The following is a 22105-nucleotide window of genomic DNA, read 5'->3' as shown; positions in this document are numbered from 1 at the left end:
AGATCGCTAATGGAAAGTATTGATCTTTGACCCAGACCCAAAAAACAATTAATAGAGGTTGAATGTATGCATCCCTAAACATACATAATCTGTTTTCATTTTTGTCCTAAGCTGTTTTAAGGTCCATTTATTTCCTTGTTAGTTAAGCACGCTGTTGAGAGCAAAGGCAAGAAGTCATGCCTTTTGCCTAGCTGACTCATAGAACTTGTGGCTAATTCTCCCCAAAAGTCTGCAAAAATACCATCAGACTGGAACCAAAGACTTGGATCTTTATTCTTTTAAATGATATTTTGTGCCAGTTTGCAATAACCTTACTTTTTTCTCCTACTGCTTTTTAGCACATGAGCTACAACCTGCTGACATCAAAGTCATAGGAGCACTGGGAGATTCCCTAACAGTGAGTACTGCTGCATTCGCACCTCTGGAATGAGAAAAGCAATTGTTGATTTCTAGCTAGATGTGGTTGTGGCAGGCTTCATCAGATAAAAAGCAAATTGCTTTGGCTTGGCAAGGCAAAACTCACCTACCTGTGTCCCTTTGCAAAGAAATAGCCTGGAGGGAGAAGGGTGACACTGGCAGTTGTGTAATCCAGTAATGAATAATTCAGGCCAGAATAGAAATGGGATCACATTCTCTATTGCAAACAGTTTATTCAAGTGTTTTTGAAAAGGGAAATGTCTGCCTTACAGGAGTAGTCTTTTCTAACATAAAAACAAGAACAAGCAATTGGCATTTTTCATGCAATAAGAGATCTTAATGAAAATTTATATGGAAATAATTGATTGCAGAATGAAGTACTTCACACTTGAGATAATTCTGACACTTCTGTATTTCAGAAATTTGCTTTCAGATGTTGCTTCCTGGTTTAGGCATCTTCCATTTAAAATTCTGATGTATTTCTATTTTGTGTACTGAGTAATGCAAACTGAAAAGAGGAGGGGGGGCGGGGGGGGTAAAGGCAAGTACCAAAAAAACAGAATAGCAGGGAATACTACAGATCTGCACCAAAGTTTTCTGATAAAAAGTTCTAGAATTACACAGCACTACAGAATTGTTCTGGCATGACATGAAAGCAAACATTTGTGTCAACAGTTCCCATTTATTTGAACTCCTGAGATCAATCGGTGCTCACTCTGGCAGCTTCAGCCCCCCATAGAATTCACAGGGAGACGAAGGGACTGAAGCCCTTAGATAATCAGGCTTATCTACAGGCAGGTGATGTCTTCACCTTCTCATTAACTCTGAAACTGATCTTGCTTGACCTGATGTAATTCTGTCTTTTCCACCAGCTGAGCTTTGAACTTTTCTTAGGCAACCTCAGTGAGGACCCTGCAAGCTTCCCTCCTATCCATTGCCATGACTCTTGAAATTAACTGCTTGATTTCTTCCCCCCATCTAGTGCTAGACATGTGCACTAGCACGCATCTGTTTGTTTTGTTTTGTTGTTTTTTTTTTTTTTTTTTTTGAGTTTATTTTGTTTGGAACATGAAATGTCTCAGAGAACCCTAGTCATAAGGCCCAGACTGATGCTTGAGGTCCCTGTCTTGAGACCTGAGTGAGGCAGTTTTTCATACTGCCATCATTTATGCAGTTCCTATTAGTTGCTATTGCCACGGCAAGGTCTGACTGGGATTTTTACTAAGGGATTTATTGCCCAGGAGGAACAAAAAAAATGTCAGAGCATATCCCACAGGTGTGTACACATGCAAACCCTGCAAAGTGCAGCACAGCCAGCAGCAGTGCACACTGCACTGCCTGACCACCCCTGGTGCAGAGGGGCTGCAGCAGCAAAGACTCATTTTGGTCCACTAAAGCATGGCTTTTTGAAGAATACAAAGCTGGGTGGAACCACTAAGCAACTATAAAGCTACAGAATAACCTGTTTTCATGATTGCTGTCCTAAATGTGAATCAGGCTGTTAGAGGTCTGTCCCAATTCTGTGAGCTACTCAAAGTCCATAATAAATTTATCTATTCTGAGGGCTTTATTTATTTATTTTGAAAATACATTAAAGTTCACACTGCAGGAAGGCTGTTCTCAGTGTAGATGCAGTTGGAGATTAATGAAACATTGAGCAGTTTAGTCATGTCACTGGCTGGAATGTATGTCTGACTTCTTACCATCAATGCACAGTGAAAGCAATAAATATGCCAATGTGCTCATCTGTATTGGCAAAAACATTCTGTCTACACCTTATCAAGTCTGTATGTTAGACTAGTAGACTGAGTCCAGCAGAGGAAAAGTGAATTTTACACCAAAGATTGTTTTTCTTGGCAGATTAAAAAGCAGCTCCTCTACTGGTCTATCTGATCTATTTACAGCTAAAACTGGCTAAACTGGCTGTGAAGTTTTGATATTCCCCCCCCGCCCCCGGTTTAAGTCCCTCTCAGAATCAGCTTTCTTCAAGAAATGCCAGGATGAAGCATTTACCATCAGAAAAATCCAAACAAATACAAAGCTGTTGATGTTAATCTGGGTCCATTGATGTTAATCTGTGTGCTAAAATAATATTAGAGTAGTAGTTCTAAAGCGTTATGTCCTTGACCTTACATTCTGATGCCTTCTGGCTGGACTCTATCTCCTCTGATGTTCCATGATCTGCTACGCAGATGAGCTGCTTTTATGTATGAGGAGAAGCGTGTGAATTTGAAGCATGGGAGATGCAGGGCTGCCCAGAGGCCAGTATGTGGTGAATAAGGACATGGACCATTTATGCTAAAACCAGGATATTGCAAAAGTTTGGCTGGATACAGATAGAGTTACCAAAATGCTTCAGCACTTTCACATCACAATGTTTTTCTTACCTAGACTTGTAGCACTATTTTTTTTTTTCTAGTATTTTATAAATTATTCTTTCCGTCCTTTCCAGGCTGCAGTAGGAGCCAAAGCAACTGACCCACCAACAGAATGGAGGGGATTTTCCTGGAGGTGAAAATGCTCAATTTTCTCTATTTTTGTTCAGTTAAAAGTGTGGGTCACCTGGTGTTGTAGTCACATACTGAAGTATGTAAATGTAGGGGTAGGATGCTGAAAGCAAGTATTGCTGGGTAAGGATTGGAGGAATCAGAACTGAAAAAGAGATTCTTGTGGGGTTTTTGTGTTTATGGGTGGGTTGGCTGGTTGGTTGGGTTTTTTGTTTTGTTTTTAACCAGAACCGATTGCTACAAGCATTGTCCTGTGTGTCTGACAGTACTGGATTGTTAATAGTACTAAATGCTTTCAGTGTCCTGCTAGTATCTCTGGAGTTTATTAAAAATATTGCATTAGATAATCACAGCAATAGCAGCGTGTAATGCTAGGGAGTATGGATTGGCAATGAACACGGTGAGAGCACTGCATGCGTGTTCAGTGATGTCACAGACATCTTTGCTGTTGCAAAGTGGACAAAGACAATGCATGTCGGAGTGTGTATGAGTCCCAATATCCATTGTAGAGTGGACAGAAACTGCCTGTTTCATATGGGCAGAAGTGTGGTTGATAAGCATGAGTGCATGTCGAGGGTTTAGATTGCAGGGTGACAATAAAACCCTGACAGATGTATTGTTAACCTCCTCTCCTCCCCCCCTTCCCCCTTTTTGCCCCTCCCTCTCCCCCCTTCCCACTAAGGACAGGTGATCAGGAGGGAAAGAAGGACAGAGAGAAGACAGTTGGAAAAATTAAAGATGTTTTACTAATGCTACTAATAAGAATAGAGAAAATAATACAAAATATACAAAACCAATCTTGAAAGTCTCAGCAACTGCAGAGCCAGCACCCAAAGTCCCGGATTGAACTCTGCAGCCAACCAGAGCTGGATTCAGTCTGTCACTAGGCCTCAGTTCGCAGGGACGACCAGCAAGGTCCTCTCCTAATGTCAGCCATGAGGAAAAAGGGAAAAAAAGGGGCGAGATCCTTGTGATCTCCCACTTTTATATGAAGTATCCACGTGAGTGGAATGTTATACACAGTTGATCAGTTTCTTGGTTACCAGTTTCTCGTTGCCCCTCTCATGAGATGTGAATCTGTCCTTATCAATAAGTTTGCATTCCATTGCTAGGTTTAACCAAAACATGTGTTGGGTTCTCCAGGAAAATGCAGCTAACATGAAGGCTTTAGCTGACAGGCAAATTCACTAAAAGAGAAACTTGTTTTTTAACAAAACCAAGACAGTGCATTTATACATTCTTTTCTTCATCCTTTCTTCCCCCCTTGTATGTATCTGCAGGGAGATATTTTCAGAAGGGGCTGATAGCAGTGGTATAAGAATGTCTTGGCTGTGCACACAGACATGTTTTGAATGATAGAGGCAGAGGCTCTTTTCATAATCAACATTGCAGAATCCCAAATAGGTGGTTAATTAGCATTTAACGCAGTTTCTCTTCTATGCATAACTGCACACAAATGTGGTTTCAGCAAGGTCATGTGGAGCAACTTTGGTGAGGAAATATGCCTTTCTGTGATGGGCATCACAGCATGTCTACATGAAAAATCACTTCTCCCAGTATGGTCTCTTCCCAGTCTGGAGGCACAGCTTCTATCTTAGCTGATGCTCTTCTTGATTTAATGTGAAATCTCCTTTCAGTACTTTTCCTGAATTCTTGTGCTTTCTCGCCTTAGTCCTGTTTGAGGTTGTTATTTTTTTCCTCTTCCTGGGCTGCTACAGCAACATATGGTGACAATAAGACAGATGGTTGCAGGATTAACTCTACTTGGTGGTTTTGTTCTTTCCCTTCACAGTATTGGAGGTGATGAGACCCTGGAGACCCAGACTACTTTACCTAGTAAGTATCCTGGAAAACCAATGTGAGAAAAGCAAAACACGTGTATTACTCTGAAGGCAGTCTAAGTGGGTGCTAGGAAACCTCTGGAAACGGTCATGCTTTCCTTGCAAACAGAAGGGGATGCCCATCTCTTGTGGGTATGAGCAGTTCACATGAATCATGGCTGAAACCCAGACTGACCTGATGAGCTGTAAAGTTAATGCAGCCACTTGACATCAAAGGAACTGCTTGTGATTGTGTTATCCTTTTGACAGAAATGATTAGGAGTAAATGTGCCAAAGGTGACAGAAGTTGGTGGCAGACCTGCTTCTCCTTTACTACACTTTGTGCTTTCCAGTGACTAATTGTAAAGGCTGTGGGCAAATTAAGGGTTATAAAACAATTAGCAGTCCATCTAGGGAGGGTTGTTGACAAGGTTGTGGTTCCTCCTGATGATTTCGAGTTGCTACATTGCACTGGAAAAAAAAAATCTAAAAATACTATAAATTTCTTGTCCTAGTGTTCTGTGTAATCAGACCCTGTAGTTTCCATAGAAACCATTAAGTGGTCAGTGTGACTATAAATTGGAGGGGACTTGGTGCACAATGATTCATCTATTTGTGTGTGATCCATGCTGTGGAGCAGCTTGACAATACCTGACATTGTTGGTAGTAAAATCTGATATGCTTTGTCTTGTACCATGCACATTAATGTGTTTTAAAGAAAAACAGAAGGTGCATTTCATTTTTGCGTTATAAACGAGACTCTATAAAGAGGTTTCAGGCAGTACTACAGCACAGTAACAATAACCGTTTTCAGATATCACGCTTCCCTACTGAGGGTTTCCATGAAATCTAGAAATGTGAATAGAATTCACTTCTCTGCAATATTATCTTGATGGGTACTTGGAGGAGTGGGAGGTATAGGGCCATATTTGGAGCATCTGCTCCTGGACAGGAAGGAAAATAACTGTGATTACTCTGATGTTCAAATTCAAAACTGGTGAGTTGCCTGGGATCTGTGAATCTCCTGATCTGCCAGACCCTGACTCCTCAAGGCCACAGAGAGAAATAGTTGCAGTGCTAAAGTTTGGACAGTAAATAGAGTTTCCAAGGCAGGTGTGTCTATCGGTTCTGTAAGGTCACAGTGAATGGAGGGGAAAATCCAGGTGGATATTTTCACCGCTTGATCGGCTTATGGTTCTGTGGGAGGCAATGTGTCCAGTTGTACTGTGGATGGTTAAACATTGTGTTTCCTCTTCTTAAGATATCTTGAAAAAATTCAATGCGAACCTCTTTGGCTTCTCCACTGGCAACTCTGAGACAACAGCTGGATTCAACGTTGCGAAGAGTGGTGCCACAGTGCGGTAAGCACAACTGCCACCGAGAAAGGGTAAAGGGGTGAGAACTGATGGACTGACAGGTTATCTTTGAACTGCATGTTAAGGTTGAGTTGATATCGATGACCTATTTGTACTGAGGATGTTTCTGTGATCTGATGTTTTTATTGTAGGTTTTTGTTTGTTTTGTTTGTGGGGTTTTTTGTTTGTTTGGTATTGTTGGGTTTTTTTGTTGCTGTTTAGTAGTAGTTGTTGTTGTTGTTGTTTATTTGTGGGGTTTCCTTTGTCTTTTAATGTAGCATTTGGGTGATTTTTTGCATCTTTTTTTAAAATCAGGGACAGAGAGAAACTTCCTTTGGTCTTTTGACCACTACCCAGAATTTCTGAGCCAATGTCTTACTTATGCTTCTAATTCTACCAGTACCTTTTTCTGCCCAGCCTTCAGTATGTAGATCCCTGGTTCACTGTCAGGCTGTATCTGTAATGAGAAAAAAATCATTTATTTCTTTATTTCTGGGAAACATGCCTCAAACTAACAAAGAGAAGCCCACTGCCACCCTAATGTCATTAAAAGCTATCAGTGCTTGCAGTGCAAAGAAAAATAACAGAATGAGAACTTGGGAACTAATTCCTTTATTCTGCTAAAGAAAAACTACACTAGTCTGTTAAAAATGAAAATGTGCAAGAGTTTGTACTGCACACTCTGTGCCCATTCTATGGATATTCATGAAATTTGCTCCCAAGACTTTCTGTGACACCTTTAACAGTCATTAGATTTACTGCAAGAGAGTTTCAGGGTAGCTAGCAAAGCCTGTGTAGCTGCTAAATACTTCCCAAACAAAGACTCAAGACAATTGGTGTGGTTGTGGGAGTGCAAATAATGTGATAACATTTATGCAGGTGCTGAAGAGAGGCAGAGCTTATTAGCTGAAGCACAGTCTCCTGCTAGTATATCAGGAGCTCAAGTTTCCAGCTGATGTCTCAACATGGTTTGTGCCTCACTCTGGGGATGCTGCCTTGTTCCTGGAGCTGGACTGGGACTCTCCAGCTTGGCAGTTCCTCAGTGTTAGCAATGTCTTACAGCCATAAGATGAGCCATAGGAATTTAAGACCAGATCAGGAAGGCTGCTTAGGTGCCCAGCTTCTGTGTAAGCAACAAAATTCCCTACTAGATTTCAAAGGGAGTTATGCAATGAAATGTCTCTGTGCATCTGGGCATTTGGTTTTCTCCAAACAAAATGCACTTAAGCCAACTCTGAGACGGGAAGAATTCATCCCAGTTGCCTGCCACTTGGCAGCCATCCTAGCTGAAACCCTTTCAGATCAGGTTATTCACTTGTGCCACTGCTGCTGATCTTGGTCTTTCTATGTTTACTTGTCCTTTTGAGGCATCACTTCACCTGTACTGATTTCTGCTAATCCTAATATTCCCTAAAATGAGGAGTGGGAGATCAAGAAGATGATGTGCTTTCAGAGCATACATCTAACATGCTTCTGTCCTCTCTTTACAGCAATATGTCAGCCCAAGCAAATGAATTGGTGGACCTGATGAGAAGCAGCTCAGTAAGTGGAACTTGGGCCACTCCTCAAGTGCTCCTGTGGTCTCTGGGAGATGACTTTAATTGATGGGATGCTTGACATGTGAAGAGTGCTTTACTGCTGGGAGAAAAGTCAGTGTCCTTGTCTCTGTTGTGTTTTCCAAGATGAATGTGCCAGGGATTAGCCTTTAAGAGATGATAATTTACCCATGTAGGTAAGGTGCAAACAGACGAGGCAGAGACTGATGTAAGTGTAGTGTGGCAAGGAGTTTTAAGGATGGTAGTGAGGAAGAGGAGAGATTTGAAGGCTCTGGGAAGAGAACAGGACTGGTTAGTTTAACAGCAGATTTCGAAGTGGAGGTCATAAAGGTTGAGGGTAAAATCACTGAAGCGGGCACCTAGTTACCAACACAAATTGCATGATTTATTCTTGGGTCTGGAAATGGCAATACTGGGAGGGGTGACAACTTGTCTTCCCAGTAGATTAGGCCTTCTGAAACTCTGGTTCTGAACAGGCAAGTGGTTAATCAGTGGCCAGAAACTTCAGGATTGTGTGAATCCTTGTCACACTATAAGCTTTTAGGGAATTATCAGGGGATCTAGTATTGTGGACCGGTCTGCTGTGCCAGCTACTCTGAGGGCTACAAAGGGTACCAAAAGGGCAACCTGCTTTTAATTCAGTGGCTGCTGCTGCAGTTTGAGTTGGGGGAAGAGATCTGGGAGAAAAGTAAGGCTGCCCTGCTCCAAGTGTTGGCTGAATTGAGTAGACGACTGTCTGGGTGTGAGCTGTTGGGTCAGGGAGAGCACCCAGTAAGGGAATGGGAGTGCCTGGTGCTTCTTGGCTCAGGCTGAATGGGAAAGGAAGGTACTGAACAAGCACGGTTTGTCAAAGCAGGTGTGTCTCCATGCCAGCTCTCTTGATGAATGCTGCATGCTAGTCCCACTGTCAGTTACTCTGCATTACAAATTACTTGGCACAGTGATGGGAGCTGGTGTGGCTCTTCCACAAAATAGCATGTAGCTCTAGACCTTTGTTTTATTCACTGCTTTTTATGCATCTTTAAAAAGGGGGGGGAGGGGCAAAGCCCCTGCCACACTTCACCTCTTCATGGAAGGCTTTTCGACCAAAATGCTGGTTAAAGAGGAGAATTCAGACCTGTGGGTGATTCCCAGGCTCTTCCTCTGTTTGTGGGATCGTTTCACAGATGTTTGTTATGTAAATACACAGCACTAAAAATAGTTGCCTTTGATTTCTTTCTTTGTACTGAATGTTACAAAATGTTTTGATGAGATCCAGCTCTCAGCAGCGCCTATTGTTAGCCCACGGTGACGTGGATGCTACAGCTGCCCTTATATGAGCTCAGTGAAGTCACCAGCCTCCTGGACTCTTCTATTTTAATCGAGCTGTCTGTTCCCTGGGGCGCCCCTCACTCCTCCTGGCTCTGGGGTAATAGTTGCCCAGCTGGCAGGGATCCCCATCAGCACCAGTTCCACAGCTCCATGAGTCACTCCAGCACCCACTCCTACACTGCCTTGTCCCCACACTGCCCACAGTGTTCAGACACGGCTGGCAAATCTCTCCTGTCCATCCCTGTCCTGGAGCTAACATTCATTTCAGCACACTTGCTGTCACAGACACATTTCCATGCTTGGCTATGCTGACAGATCTCGTCTGCTGAAGGGGATTCCTTTACAAAAGCCACGGTGAATTTCAGCTAGACTAGCTAACAGTTCACATTTTCCCCCTGGACAGATGCTTTTCTTCTGCCAGCTCAGCATCCTTCTTTCTCTGTTCTGCCTTGCTGTCTGTACCTTGTTTAGTCCCATCTGTTAATGTTACCCCATGCATACCTAAGAAATAGATGCTGTAATCTGTTTCTCTTATGTGCCACTAGAAAATTAATTTCAAAGAAGACTGGAAGCTGATCACTATCCTCATTGGAGGCAATGACCTATGCCAGTATTGCTTGGACAAGGTTTGTATCTCTGAATTAGGCATGCTCATCCAGTCACTTGGCAAGTGACCAGCCCCAGAAATTTAACCTTTCTCAGTGAGACAAAGCTCCTCTTTGTTTAAAACGCATGTGCAAGTTCTTCTCCTTTAATCTGTATTGTATCAGAAACAAGTGCACATCTCTTAATATTGGGGCATGTAGCACTGGAGTAATGCATGATTTAAGAACCAGCAACCTGCCCCATATTGAACAAAACACCAAGGACAAGCTGAAAAGCTCTTCCAGCTTAACTGGACTAAGCAACCAAGACACCATGTTGTCTGAGGCATGTTGTTACGGGGACACAAACATGAAGTTTTATTCTGGAAAGTATCTCCATGCAATAATTACTGAGGATGCTGAATTCTTGCTTCAGAATGACACTGAAAGAAATTACATCAGTTTATAGTGAAAAAGGTGTCTTTTATTAGCTGTCAGTGGTTATCTCCTCTGAAAAGGTTCCTGTGGCACAGGCTGGGGGTCTGAATCCCAGTTTGTTTAAATAACTGGGGACTATTCTCTCAGTTTGGCCAGTTTCCCTTTAGAGGCTGCTGCCTGGAGCCTTTTCACCTCACAGCTACACCCCTGTGACTACAGTCACAAAGTCATTTTGCCTCTGGCAGGCATGTCAAACTCATTTTCACTGGAGGCCACATCAGCCTCACGGTTGCCTTCAAAGGGCCGAATAAATAAATACAGTCCTAAAATTACATTTGGCCCTTTGAAGGCAACGGCGAGGCTGATGTGGCCCCCGGTGAAAATGAGTTTGATGCCCCTGGCCTATAGGTTTTTTGGGTCCTGACTGCTTCCATATCAGTTTCCCCAGACTGGCAGCTCAGTTCATAAGGCAAAGGAGTCTGGTCTGGGTCTCGTAAAAGACAAAATGAAATCCAAATATGTGATTTATGTAGTTGTTCATCGGGCAAAGATTCTGCCAAGAATTATTATATACTTCAGGATTTTCTGAAGAGATTAAGGGAATGTATTAGTGACATAGAAACACAAGCACTATATAACCTGTGTCCATGTGGCAATAAACCTCTTGATCTGAAAAGATACCTGTCAACAAGAGCAAAAAGGAACATTGAGTCAGTATATCTTCTCATGGACTACCTTGCAACTAGAAACTCTGTGAACTCCTTTGTTCAGGTCAAACAGTTAAAACTTCTTGGTTCCTGAAAGAAGGCTGATCCTTGCTTTTTTTTTTTTTTTTTTTTTTTTTTAATTATACAGGAAACCTATTCAATGCAAAAGTATCTAGAACACCTTCAAAATGCTCTGGATATTTTCTATGAGGAGGTAAGTTTTTAAAGATACCCTAGCAAGCTATGTTCCTGGCAAGCACTCTGATGTTTTTCTTGCCTCTGATAGACTGTCAGTGATTCTGTTTCACACAAGGTCATCTTCCAAATAGCTGGAGTCAGACTGCTGCTCAGCACTGCATTTCAACAACTGTGTTAGATAAGATCCTGAGAAAAACCGGGCTGCAGTGTCAGGGAAATGGTGTTTTTCACAGAGTTTTTGCTGTGGACCAAACATAGCAAAACCCTGCTGCCGTTTGTTTTTTTTTTGGCTAACCCAACTGTACAAAGTTTCACTTACCCTAAAGAAAATGGAAATGCCGCAGGGAGTGAAGCAGCATTTCAGCTAGTTTGTACTAGCTGCCGGGAATGTTTTGGCTGACATCCACTGTACGTCTCCCTCCCCCCTCCTTTTTATACATCATCCCTGCACATGCTGTTGGTTGCAATCTGCACAGTTTGCACTGACTCCCTGACCTAAACGTGGCACTTCGCTCTCACTTTGTAGTGGTATCATGTTCTGTGATTTGGTATGTCTGGTTATTATAATCCCTGCAGCTCCCAAGAGTCTTTGTCAACATGGTGGAGATACTGGAGATGTCTGGACTGCGTCAGATTGCAGCAAGCTATCCGGGGTGTGCTTTGACAACAAAGTAAGTGAACAAAACAGGTCTTTACTTTTAAAGTGCTATATTTTTGGGTCAGTCTAAGTTGCTTCTACAGTAGGACATCCACACCAAGCTTTCTAAGCTTTTGTTGCAGGCTTTACTTGGTACACTAGTTCCTATCAGTTTCCTATTACTTCTTCCAATACTTCAGCTCTAAGGCACGAGCCTGTAGATAGCAGAGTCCTCACTTTTCTTCTGAGCTCTAAGCTAGCATGTCATAGCACAAGTCACCATACAACTGGCATACTACTGAACTTCAAAGCCTTTTTCACCCAGCCATTCCCTGCTCAGCAGCACAGGCTGACACCCCTGATGCCTCTCCTCAGATTCCGTGCTGCATTACCTATGGTGGAGGCTGGGCTGCCTACAGCAGAATGCACAACCAGGACCTGCTTTTCCACACCTAATGTGGGAGATGAAAATCCCAACTCAAAGAAGATTGAGGGACTTGTTTTAGAAAGCAGCAGTGCCTTTTACAGGAGTCAGTGTGGACATGAAAAGGCTCTTTAGGCTGGCAGAGAAAGGTGTAACAAAGACCAGTGGTTGGAAGCTGATGCCTAATGAATTCAAATGAAGTTAGGTACAGATTTTTAATAATAGAAGCAATTAACTACTGGAACACACTAGAAGGGAAAATAGTGAATTGACTGTATTGCTTGGTATCTTCATATTAATTCCAGGCACGTTCTTAGAGGATGCATTTCAGTGAAGCACAAGTTATTACTTCTTGATATGGGGGTAACAGAACAAAATACAGTGGTCTGAGGAGTCAGACTACACAAACAATTTTATTCTCTACCTTTGAACCCCCAGATTTCTGGAACTCTGCTACAAAGCCTACATGTAGGTGTATTTTTTATTCTGACATGATTTGCTGGTAGTGCATGGCATACTAAATACTTCTGTGTTTGACTTAAGAGTTGTGGATCCTGCAGCTCTTACCAGCTGTGACAGGTGTTCACTTTGAAGACTACATCACTAGAGATTTTTTTTTTTTAAGTATTTGTCCTTTTCTAAGCCAATGACATGGCTCTCCTGTATGTGAGCTTTGAGTACTATCCTGAGCTTCTTTAAGCAGATACACATTGCTGAAGAATTGCATAGGCTATTTCAGGTTGCCTTTTAATTCTAGTCTTTCTTTAATTGAAGGAATTTGTGCCCATGTTTTGTAAACCCCAATGAAGATTCTTCTGAACTACAAGAAATTAAGAGAATTAACAGAGATTTCCAGGTAATACCTTGATTCTATAACTGGTCATCTTCACTTGTGTCACTTCATATTGCTTCCTGCTTTGCCCTTCCTCTCATGCATATCCTCAGCAGGACAGAGAAGGAAGACTGGGAAAGAGCTTGGTGACAGTCTAACTAAAACCCTACCCAGCTAACCAGTTAGCAGTGATGCAACTCTTTCCACGCTGCCTTGTGATTTGACCTTGGTTCTGAGCTGGAGGCAGATCAAGACTGGTTCTGTTTCCAGTTGGTGTTTCAACAGCTGAAAAGCAGTTACTGGTGATGGCTGTTTTGATGATACGTGTTTGTCCATTATGAATAGTTCACATGAATTAACACATCACTGCAAGGGTGACAAATTACCCTGCATCAGCTGTTTTGTGGTAACTCTTAGCAGAGAAAATTAACTAAACAAACCTGATACTCCCTTCTTTTGCTGTGGGTTGAGAGCGTGCACAAAGATAGCTTACCGTGGGTCAGCTTGCTATCTGAGAGTAACTTTTCATAGCCTCAGGCATAGGATTCACTCAAATTTAACAGAGGCCACAAATAGCTTTTGGAGCAGAGGTTTTTCCATCATTGTTCGTATGAATACAGGCATCACTGTATCAGGTCACATCACGTTCTCCAGTCCTCCCTTCTGACTCTGGCAGTGGATGTTGTCCAATGAATCTGACAAATCCCAAAAAATCCACCTTGGAAAATACTTGTATAAACCTACCCAAGGGGACATTTTCCTTAACTAAGGAAGTGGAGTTAGGGATGATTCTGAGATATGACCCAGGAGCATTAGAATTTACAAGAATGGCAGGTGATTTTTTCAACACTTGAGTTTTATATTAATTCAGGCACGCCTTTCTGAAAAATAAAGTGCACTTCAGTCTCAAGTTAGCTTTCTGAACTCAGTTGTCACTTGTTTCTTTTTTTTTCTTTGTTTGTTTTAATTGCCTGTCTCATTGCAATTGTACAGCACTGATTACTGTAAGTCAGGTACAAGCTATACTTTAATTTTTAAATTAAGCAACTTTACATTTCAAACTATCCTAGCTTCTGTGCATTTTCCTCATGAAAATCTCTTCATGAACAAAATTATTTCCTTAGCTTTTTTCTGGACTGCTTTATAGTGTTCAGCTGGCTTTATACTAATAATTTATGGCTTCCTACATTGAAACAAGTGCAGTATGCATGTTTTTGATAGATGGCAAATGTTAGATTAGCCTTGTAAGGTAACTTCTTTTTCCAAACATGCAACTCCATACAGGCAGAAGCCTTACAGCTGATCAACAGCGATCGGTATGAAGGGCGTGAGGACTTTGCAGTTGTCATGCAGCCATTCCTCCGCAACACCATGTTGCCCCTGGATAGTGTGAGTCCTGTTCTTCTTCCCCATCAAGCAAAGATCATTACCTTGACTTCTTTAAGTCAGTGAGATCCGTGCTACAAGGATGGTGTTTTCTTCCCTTTGCACAGTCTAGCAACACAGGGTGGAACCTGCAATAAGAGCAACAGAGTAGAAGACAGGAAAGACTGTGCTGCCTGTGGAAAAAAAAAAATGGCTTTAGGAAGCATTCGTAGTGTGCACACATTAAACCTAAGCACCCTCTAGCTTCCTCTAAACTGCATGTTTCTTCCCTTGTCAGAGGATTGGCTGACATTCAGTGCAATTTTCTACTGATCTAGGTTATGGATTATGTTCAGGTTTCCTTCACATGGAGACCAGCACATGCAGGCCTGGCACATCCCAGTCTGGAAACAGGGGGCAGCCTTTGAAGCCAAATACTGATTCGCCTTTCTCCAGCCTTAGCATTATGTGTGCTGTGTAGTTAGGGATACAAACATTCAGCGTGAATCCTGGTCAAAACCACCCAATTTTGCACAATACTGATCCTTTTGTTATATCATTCAGATTTTGTTCTAGCAGCCCTTAAGTTCAAAGAATGGTCACCATCCAGATATTGATTAGGCAAATTCTCCCTAAGACAAACATTTGCCACAGCTAGGTAAGCCCACAATTTTTATGTTGCCTGAAATTCAGCACAAATTTCAACAATTGAAAGATTATAAGTCTGAGTTATGGAAGTTTAACACGCAAGAATAAGCAGTTTTCTGTCAGTTCTGTACAAGGTGGAGTGTGGGTCCATGGCAGTGCCCATGCAGGAGCTATAACTGTTGTTTTAATGATAGATTTAGCTTTGTTATGAAAATTGCTATATGAAGTTGAGCAGGCTGCGTTATGCAGGAGGTCCTGAGATGCAGTAATCAGCCCACAGTTAGAAGTACCTAAGTTTACTTACAGTGTCAAAATATAATCATATTGCCTTTAGGAAGACATCAAAATTTTGAAGTGGATATGCCAAATACAGTGCACTATTAGATATAATATGTCAGATCTCAAAGGTTGAAATGTGCTGAGAAATACATTTTTGCTTTTATCACAGAATGGCAAGCCAGATCTGAGTTTTTTTGCTGCAGACTGCTTTCATTTCAGTACAAGAGGCTACGCTGAGATGGCCATGGCTCTCTGGAATAATATGGTAAGAGGTTATGACCTAGATTCCTACATGTTTGTGGTAGCAGTCCCAGTAAAGATCATGAGAAGGGTGTCCGAAACCAAAACATTAAAAAAGAAATAAAACCGATACCCTAACAAGGGAGGGGGGCTGCTCAACTCTGAGATGCTTCTCAGTTCTTTGCTTAAGGGACACAATCCAAAGCAATCACATTGCAAAAAACAGAGTAAGTCTTTGCTCATTTCAAATGAGAAACTCTGACAGTCTTAATGTAATTAAAATTTCCCTTCTGATTTGGTAAATTACTTGCATTAAAGCAAAAAAACAGGCTAGTTAAACATTCAGTCCTGTAGGCTTCCTGAAAATGTCTGTTGAATGAGCTTGCCCTTCTTCAGTGAATTCTGTTAGATTTATTAGAAAAACATACATGTTATTGAATTCTTGCTTCCATTAATAGTATGGACACGTTGTACCACCCACTCTAGTAGCTGAGGCAATTCTAGTAGAGTTATTGAAACTAATGGGGGGCTGAAATCACACCTATGATGCCTCTGATTGCAGTCACACTCCTGTCATTTTGGGGGAAATTATTCTGAATAGTGCTGGAAGAGCATGAAGCGGTGTATGCTGGACTTGATAACTCCAAGGTCACAGTGGCTTTCAGAACCACCATGTTTCCCATGTTGGAAGGAAGACTATGGCATTTTCATGCCACAGCAACCTTTCTTCCTCTTGTGCTAGCAGAAATCCTGTATCCTGGTTTGTACAAGAAAAAAGCATAGATGGAGGGGAATTTCTTTTCAGTTCATGCAAGATTTGAGCAAGATAAGAAATTTCCAGGGTACTTCAGTATGAACTCAAGCACAAGGACTGGGAAATGTGGGGCAGAAATCTGTGCAATTGCCAAGAATAGCATATGAGCTGTAGGTCCAGGGTTATGGAAAGCAGTAGACGTACACTGCATGCACATTCTCTGAGTAATTGATTTGCACATGCACAGCAAGTCTATCTGTCTTATGTCAGGCTTCCCTGGCAGTCTGATAGGCTTCATTACATGTTAGTTCATACAGGGCTGATGGTGGCCCAGAAACCCCAGGTAAATGTAGAAAACATTCAAACTGAGCATGGCTGCAGGTTTCAAGAAGAAAGAGACAGTACCTGGACATATGGTAGCCTTAAATTTGTTTTTTGTTGCCACGTGGTGTTCCTGTTGGCCATTACTCATCCTGAATCACCATCAGTCCTTATTTCTATGACCAGACTGTCACTCATTTCCTACGCATGTAAGGATATGGACACAAAGCTTTCTATTGGGGTGGCAGGGATCAGGTTTTTACTGATGCGAAGCACAACTATTCCTTTCCATAGAGATCTGTCAGTCTAAGCCAACTGAGGATTTTACTGGTTACTAATTAAATCCAGTTCTTGTACCACATCCCATAGCCTGTGTCCAGCAAGGCTGCATGAGCTGACTGCAAGGCCATATTGTTTCTCCGTTCCCTGAAAAGCTCAGCAGGCTGCAGGCTCATAGCCAAATGACACGGATTCTTGTCAGCACACGTAAAAGGCCAGACTGTGCCTGGCCACTGCGTGGGTATGCAGGGATGGGGATGGCTTAAGGAGCCTCTCCCTCACCATGGTGTTCTTTGCCCTTTTGGCTTCACGCGAAGCAAGGCAACGCATGCTCCTACTCTCTGAAGTCAGAGGAACCTAGTCTTAAGGAGCATCCACTGCCCCCAAATCTACCCCATCAGTCCCCCAGCCCAGGAGAAGAGCACACGGGCAGTGTATTTAGCTTGTGTTCTGCCCCTGTGTTTGCCATGTGCTCTAGAGGAGCAGTGCGTTTCTTCCAGAAGTTGCCCTGTGCACTCGTGGATGTGGGGATGCTGTCATCTTCAAAGCTCAGAAGCTAATACTTCTGAGGAACAGATCCCATAGAAATGAAGCAAGTATGCCTGGCTACAGAATTTTGTACCTTATCATCATTTGTCTGGGCTCTGTGCCAGACTCCTTACCAAGTGCCCTGGCACGGGGACTATTACAATTATCTACAAATAACCAGTCGTGCTGCAAGACAGAATGCTGCAGGACATGAGCCGCACGTCTTACAAATAGCTGCGTCAGAATTTGAGCTGTTCCTTTAAGATGCAACAAAACTACCAAATTCAGTCTCCACAATGTCAGTTGGTGGGCAGGCCCAGTGATTAGGGCTCTTATGTGAGTCCAGCAGGACCTCAAAACAAACAGCAGAATTTGGCATTCTGTTTTGCTTCTCATCTTCTCTCCACTTGTTAACTTTCTTCCCTTTCTAGTCACATTTCTGTGTGGTTCATATCTCTGTTTTGCAGTCTCTTCTTCCTATTTTTTTTTTAACTGAACTGGATAGGGATAGTATTTCCAGTGTTTCCATGTGAGAATCTTATGGATAGAATTTGTTTTCTCGTGTTGTGTTGGGCTTGTTGTGATATTATTTCTCTGCAACGTACAGCTGACACTTCAGTCATTTGAGGAGAGTAAATGCACATATAGACCACAGCAGAAGCACTAGCACTCCTCTGTGCTGCATTCCCAGAAGTGCTGGGTAACAACTCTGTGGTTCTCTATGGGCCAGTCCTGAAGTCATTACTTCAGGCATGTCCATGCACAGTTGTAAACACTTAGTTAATGTGACTGAGCAAGCCTCTACTCGTTAGTTTAACTATGGTAACCAATGGTATGTGCACTCCTAGCCAAATACAAATGCTGTGCCATTAGCTTGGACATATTTTTAGTTTGTAATGGACTTGAGGTGAGCCTGTGGTCAGCTATTGTAACTTAGTTGACAACTGGTAGTAGAAAAAACTCTATTTAACTCACTTCTTGCAATCTTGTGAACTTAGCCTCAGCTAAAACTCCCAGGGGATTTCTTGTGTGAGTGCAGACTGCAGAGGTTGGCACCATCTCATCCTGTCTCTGTAGCTGTACATCATTTCTGAAGTCAATTCCACCCGTGACACCTAAGCATCTTTCTTTCAGTATTGTGCTAAGTAACATGACTAACATCTGTCATGTGTTTGGTTTTTTCCTTTGTGGTTTATACTGTCATTTGAGACGTGTACGTGGGAGAACTGGTTGTATAGTGAAACAATTTGTTTTAGCAGAATATTTAAAGTATGTGGTATTCAGAGTTATTTTCTCCTCCGCTCAGTGCAAAAGGAGGAAAGGCTTCTCCTGTTTGTTGCTTCCCAAGGGAGTTTTTCTGCAGGCAATGCATCAGATTCTCAGTGTCTTCAGTTCATGAGCACTAAAATGTTTGCAAACTTTCATGTGGTGCACTTCTATCACATTTCTTCATTGCTGCAAGCACCAAAAGATTGGATAAAAAGTTGTAACCACCCAAGTCATGAGAGTCTGAGGAGAAAAAAGAATCATTATTAACTTTACTATTGCTTTTCTCCTCAGCTGGAGCCAGTTGGTGAAAAGCAGACTTACATCAACTTTACCCATGACAGATCAAAACTCAAGTGTCCAAACCCTGTAAGTAAAAGCCAAGATGTCCATACTCTCCATTGACTACTTTTAGTTTTGTCCTTTTCCTTACTGGTAAAATTACTTAAAATAGTATCTTTGTGAAGGCTTTAAATAGCTAAAATATACTCCTCTTTAGTTACACACAGGAAAATATACTTAAAATTTAATGCAAAAAAAAATTTTCCTGGCTGCAGCGGAAAGCTTCTCATTTGAACCAGTTTTAATAAGTCTACGTATTTCCAATTGGTTGTGTTCAGGAAACAAATTTGGAAATGATGCCACCACTCTCTGAGATAGCTCCTTTTTTGTTCTATGGACGTTCAGGCAATGTGGCAGGAAAGATTTGAGCTAAGATAGGGCAGAAATAGCTGACAGTCTGTGTGAAGACTGACAGTCCCTCTCTGGGAAGGGGTGATGGCATATTGTTTGAATGCTGCCTCTGGAGTGGTTTGTGGTCAGTAAAGCCTTTGCTCTCCCTTTGTAGGAGAAACCCTTTCTTTCCACACCGAGAAATAGTGGATCCAGAAATTCAGCTCTCATCTTGGAGAAAACCGAACCTTCAGTCCCCTACTGGGCTGTCATTGTGGCTGCGGTAGCTGGAGTCCTGGTGGGTTCTGTACTCATCAGGCTTGTGTCAGGAAAAAGAGCCAAGAGGCACCAACGTGAGACTGACACAGAAAAGAACATTAAAATGACAACTCTGTAAAGCGACTGGAACAAACATCTGTCTCTGCTGAGGCTGGTGTCTGGTGTGATGCAGCAAAATTAAAAAAAAAAAAAAAAAAGTTGGGTATAAATGAAGCTCCTTGGTTAGCCTGGAATTTTGGGGCCTGATAATCTTGATCAGAAAGGTACTGTGGAATTAGTTTCTGCAGATCAATCAAGTGGAGGATGAAGTTCAAAGTGTTAAAGCTTTTTCATTCTGGGATGCAATTCTCCGTTTAATGAATATTAATCAGGATGTCAATTGCTTGCATGAAGTAACAGAACTTGTTTGTGCATCTTGGCACCTTAATTGTCTATCTGCCCTGTTTTCTTATATACGTGTATATAAAATGTTAGATACAAGTCCACCAATAGTAAGGTGAGATAAAAAAGAAAAGCTGCAATTCCACATGTTAGATTCCAGCAAGACCATTGAGTTAAAGGTGCTAAAGGTCATTTTACACAGGGAAGTACAAGGCCATGGAAACAACTTTAAGCCAGCTTCTGAGCAACCTGGACCATCCATGTAGCATCTCTGGTGCAGTGCAGTGAGAATAATCACAGCCTCTCCACACATTCTCACTGAGACCCTGATAGTAGTTATAAAAGATTTGGCTGCTATGTTGGTTTCAGACACCTCTATCATAGCTTGATATGCAAGGTCTGTTGACTGCCTCAGGATTTCAGAAACTAATAGCACCTGTAATTGCGGCGTGTCAATTAGTATCTGTTCCAAGAGCTGGGATACCTGCCCCTTTCAACGAGTCCCCATCGTTCCGTCCTAAATGATCTATAGCTGTTACATTGCATAGGTCTAATTTTGCTTGAGTCTTTCATAGTTCTTATCTGATCTTGGGGCAACATGTACATATACTCTTTTTCCTGTTAACTTTTCAAAAAAAAATGACCAGCCGTGAAGCTGGGCAACATATATCACTTCTCCTCCAAGGCTAACTAGCCCAAGGCCATCCTGCATCCTGCTGCCCGCTGCTGTTCAACAGCCGGTTCAAGAATTGACTCTTCCTGTGAAGAAGGAATTTCTTCATTAGCATGCAGAAGGGGGTCTAAACAAAAATGAGGTACCTGATTGGCAACCTAGCCTGACCTGAACCCTTCTTATAGGACCTGTGGCATGGTCAGGTGTCCCATACTGAAATCTCCATGGATGTTCCCCAAGGAATAACTTGCAAAGTTTTTTCAAAATTCTGATCAGGAGTTCAGAGGAGGCTGTTCCGGGAAACTACATGTTCCTTGTTTCATACTTGCAGGTCAACTCATATTGAATACATTTTGCAGGTTCCCCATGTCTTGTTTTCCAATATCTTTGTTGTTTCCTGTGTCAAATACTGCAAATTTTGATTTTACTGAAGCCACAGGGTGGTTTGCACTTATGTGATTTTTTTCTTTCTTTTTTCTATTTTTTCTTTTTTTTTTTTTTCAATGTGTACAACATTTGCACTCCAGAAATGCAAATGAGCATAAAAATAAAATGTTTCAGGGAAGAATGTGTTCTGGGGTTCCTAAATCTACTTATTATCCACACAAAAGGTATTTAGACTCCTTTTTACATGTCACTCCTGTTATTTTCCTTGCTAAGATAAAAAAGAGGTGGGTAAATTTCAGGTTTCAGGGGCTGTAGCTCCGCTCACCGCTCCTTTGATCTGTACTCAAAGATTGTACTATTACTAGTAAGACTTTCATTTGCCTAAATCTTATCCACAGAGCTCCACACACAGCCCCAAGCAGGGATATATTTGGAATGCAAAACAGAAGCACCCCCATCTTGTTTCAGTGCAGCACAGGCATCTCTGCTGCTCTTCCTGTCCCTGTCTTCACTGTGGGCCATTAACTCTCTACCTCATATCCCAGCTGCTGGTGTTTATTTAGCTCAGTAAATTGAAGCAAATGCAGCCTCAAACCTGCAATGCAGGAGACAAGATTTATTGTATTTCAGTCCATTCCACAGCAACTTCCCCTCAGACACACTGCAAAACACAAGCCTCACAAATAAGGAACCTGAGCAAATATCCCAGTGGATCATGAAGTCTGTAATCTCCTCTCACCCCTAAATGTTGTTTTTGTGAGTCCTCTTCCCTCCTGGGAGCTTGGATACCCACTGCTATATCGCCCTTGGCTTGGGAAGGAGTAAAAAGATAGAGTCACTGCGGATCCTTCCATCAGTACTAGGTATTTAAAAGAAAACTTAAAACAGTACTTCAGTGTTGATTTACCTTTCTAAACTGTGTGTACGTGTAGGAATTCGGGTGGGGGTCCTAGAGCATGCATTACAGGTACAGAATACTGCAGTTTCTCACATCAGGTTTGTCTTGCTAGAGATGCGTACAAGTGCTTCTTGAGTTTTATGCTGGTGCCCCTGCTAGAATAAATAATTAGACATCCCTTTTCCTCACTTAGCTAAATTTTGTTTGGAGATTCTGAATGCTAAAACATGAGGGATGCAGTCAGTTAGGAAATTAGAAGAAAGATGGCTCATAGCATCTCCAGCATCCTGGAGGACACTAGAGTATAAATAATTCTTGCAGAGGAGCCAGTGTCACTCCACTTTAAACT

At 42.0% G+C, this 22105-nt stretch overlaps 1 protein-coding gene across 2 annotated transcripts in view; it reads left to right on the top strand.

Moving 5' to 3' along the window:
* PLB1 (phospholipase B1) overlaps positions 1-21042 on the top strand; it is an 85868-nt gene extending 64826 nt beyond the window's left edge. For both annotated transcript variants that reach the window (XM_065835066.2, XM_071806107.1), the window contains exons 47-59: positions 339-397; positions 2870-2928; positions 4717-4760; positions 6006-6105; positions 7590-7641; positions 9512-9592; positions 10844-10909; positions 11470-11564; positions 12729-12810; positions 14071-14175; positions 15248-15343; positions 18761-18835; positions 19314-21042. In XM_065835066.2, coding sequence (XP_065691138.2) covers positions 339-397; positions 2870-2928; positions 4717-4760; positions 6006-6105; positions 7590-7641; positions 9512-9592; positions 10844-10909; positions 11470-11564; positions 12729-12810; positions 14071-14175; positions 15248-15343; positions 18761-18835; positions 19314-19535 — 1136 coding nt within the window. In that variant the 3' untranslated portion in view covers positions 19536-21042. The remainder of the gene's footprint in view (positions 1-338; positions 398-2869; positions 2929-4716; positions 4761-6005; positions 6106-7589; positions 7642-9511; positions 9593-10843; positions 10910-11469; positions 11565-12728; positions 12811-14070; positions 14176-15247; positions 15344-18760; positions 18836-19313) is intronic.
* The last annotated feature ends 1063 nt before the right edge of the window (positions 21043-22105 follow it).

The sequence above is a fragment of the Patagioenas fasciata genome, chromosome 3 (assembly GCF_037038585.1).
Source record: "Patagioenas fasciata isolate bPatFas1 chromosome 3, bPatFas1.hap1, whole genome shotgun sequence".
Lineage (NCBI taxonomy): Eukaryota > Metazoa > Chordata > Aves > Columbiformes > Columbidae > Patagioenas > Patagioenas fasciata.
The sequence above is the reverse complement of the archived record's forward strand: the minus strand, read 5'-3'. Positions and strand labels throughout refer to the sequence as shown.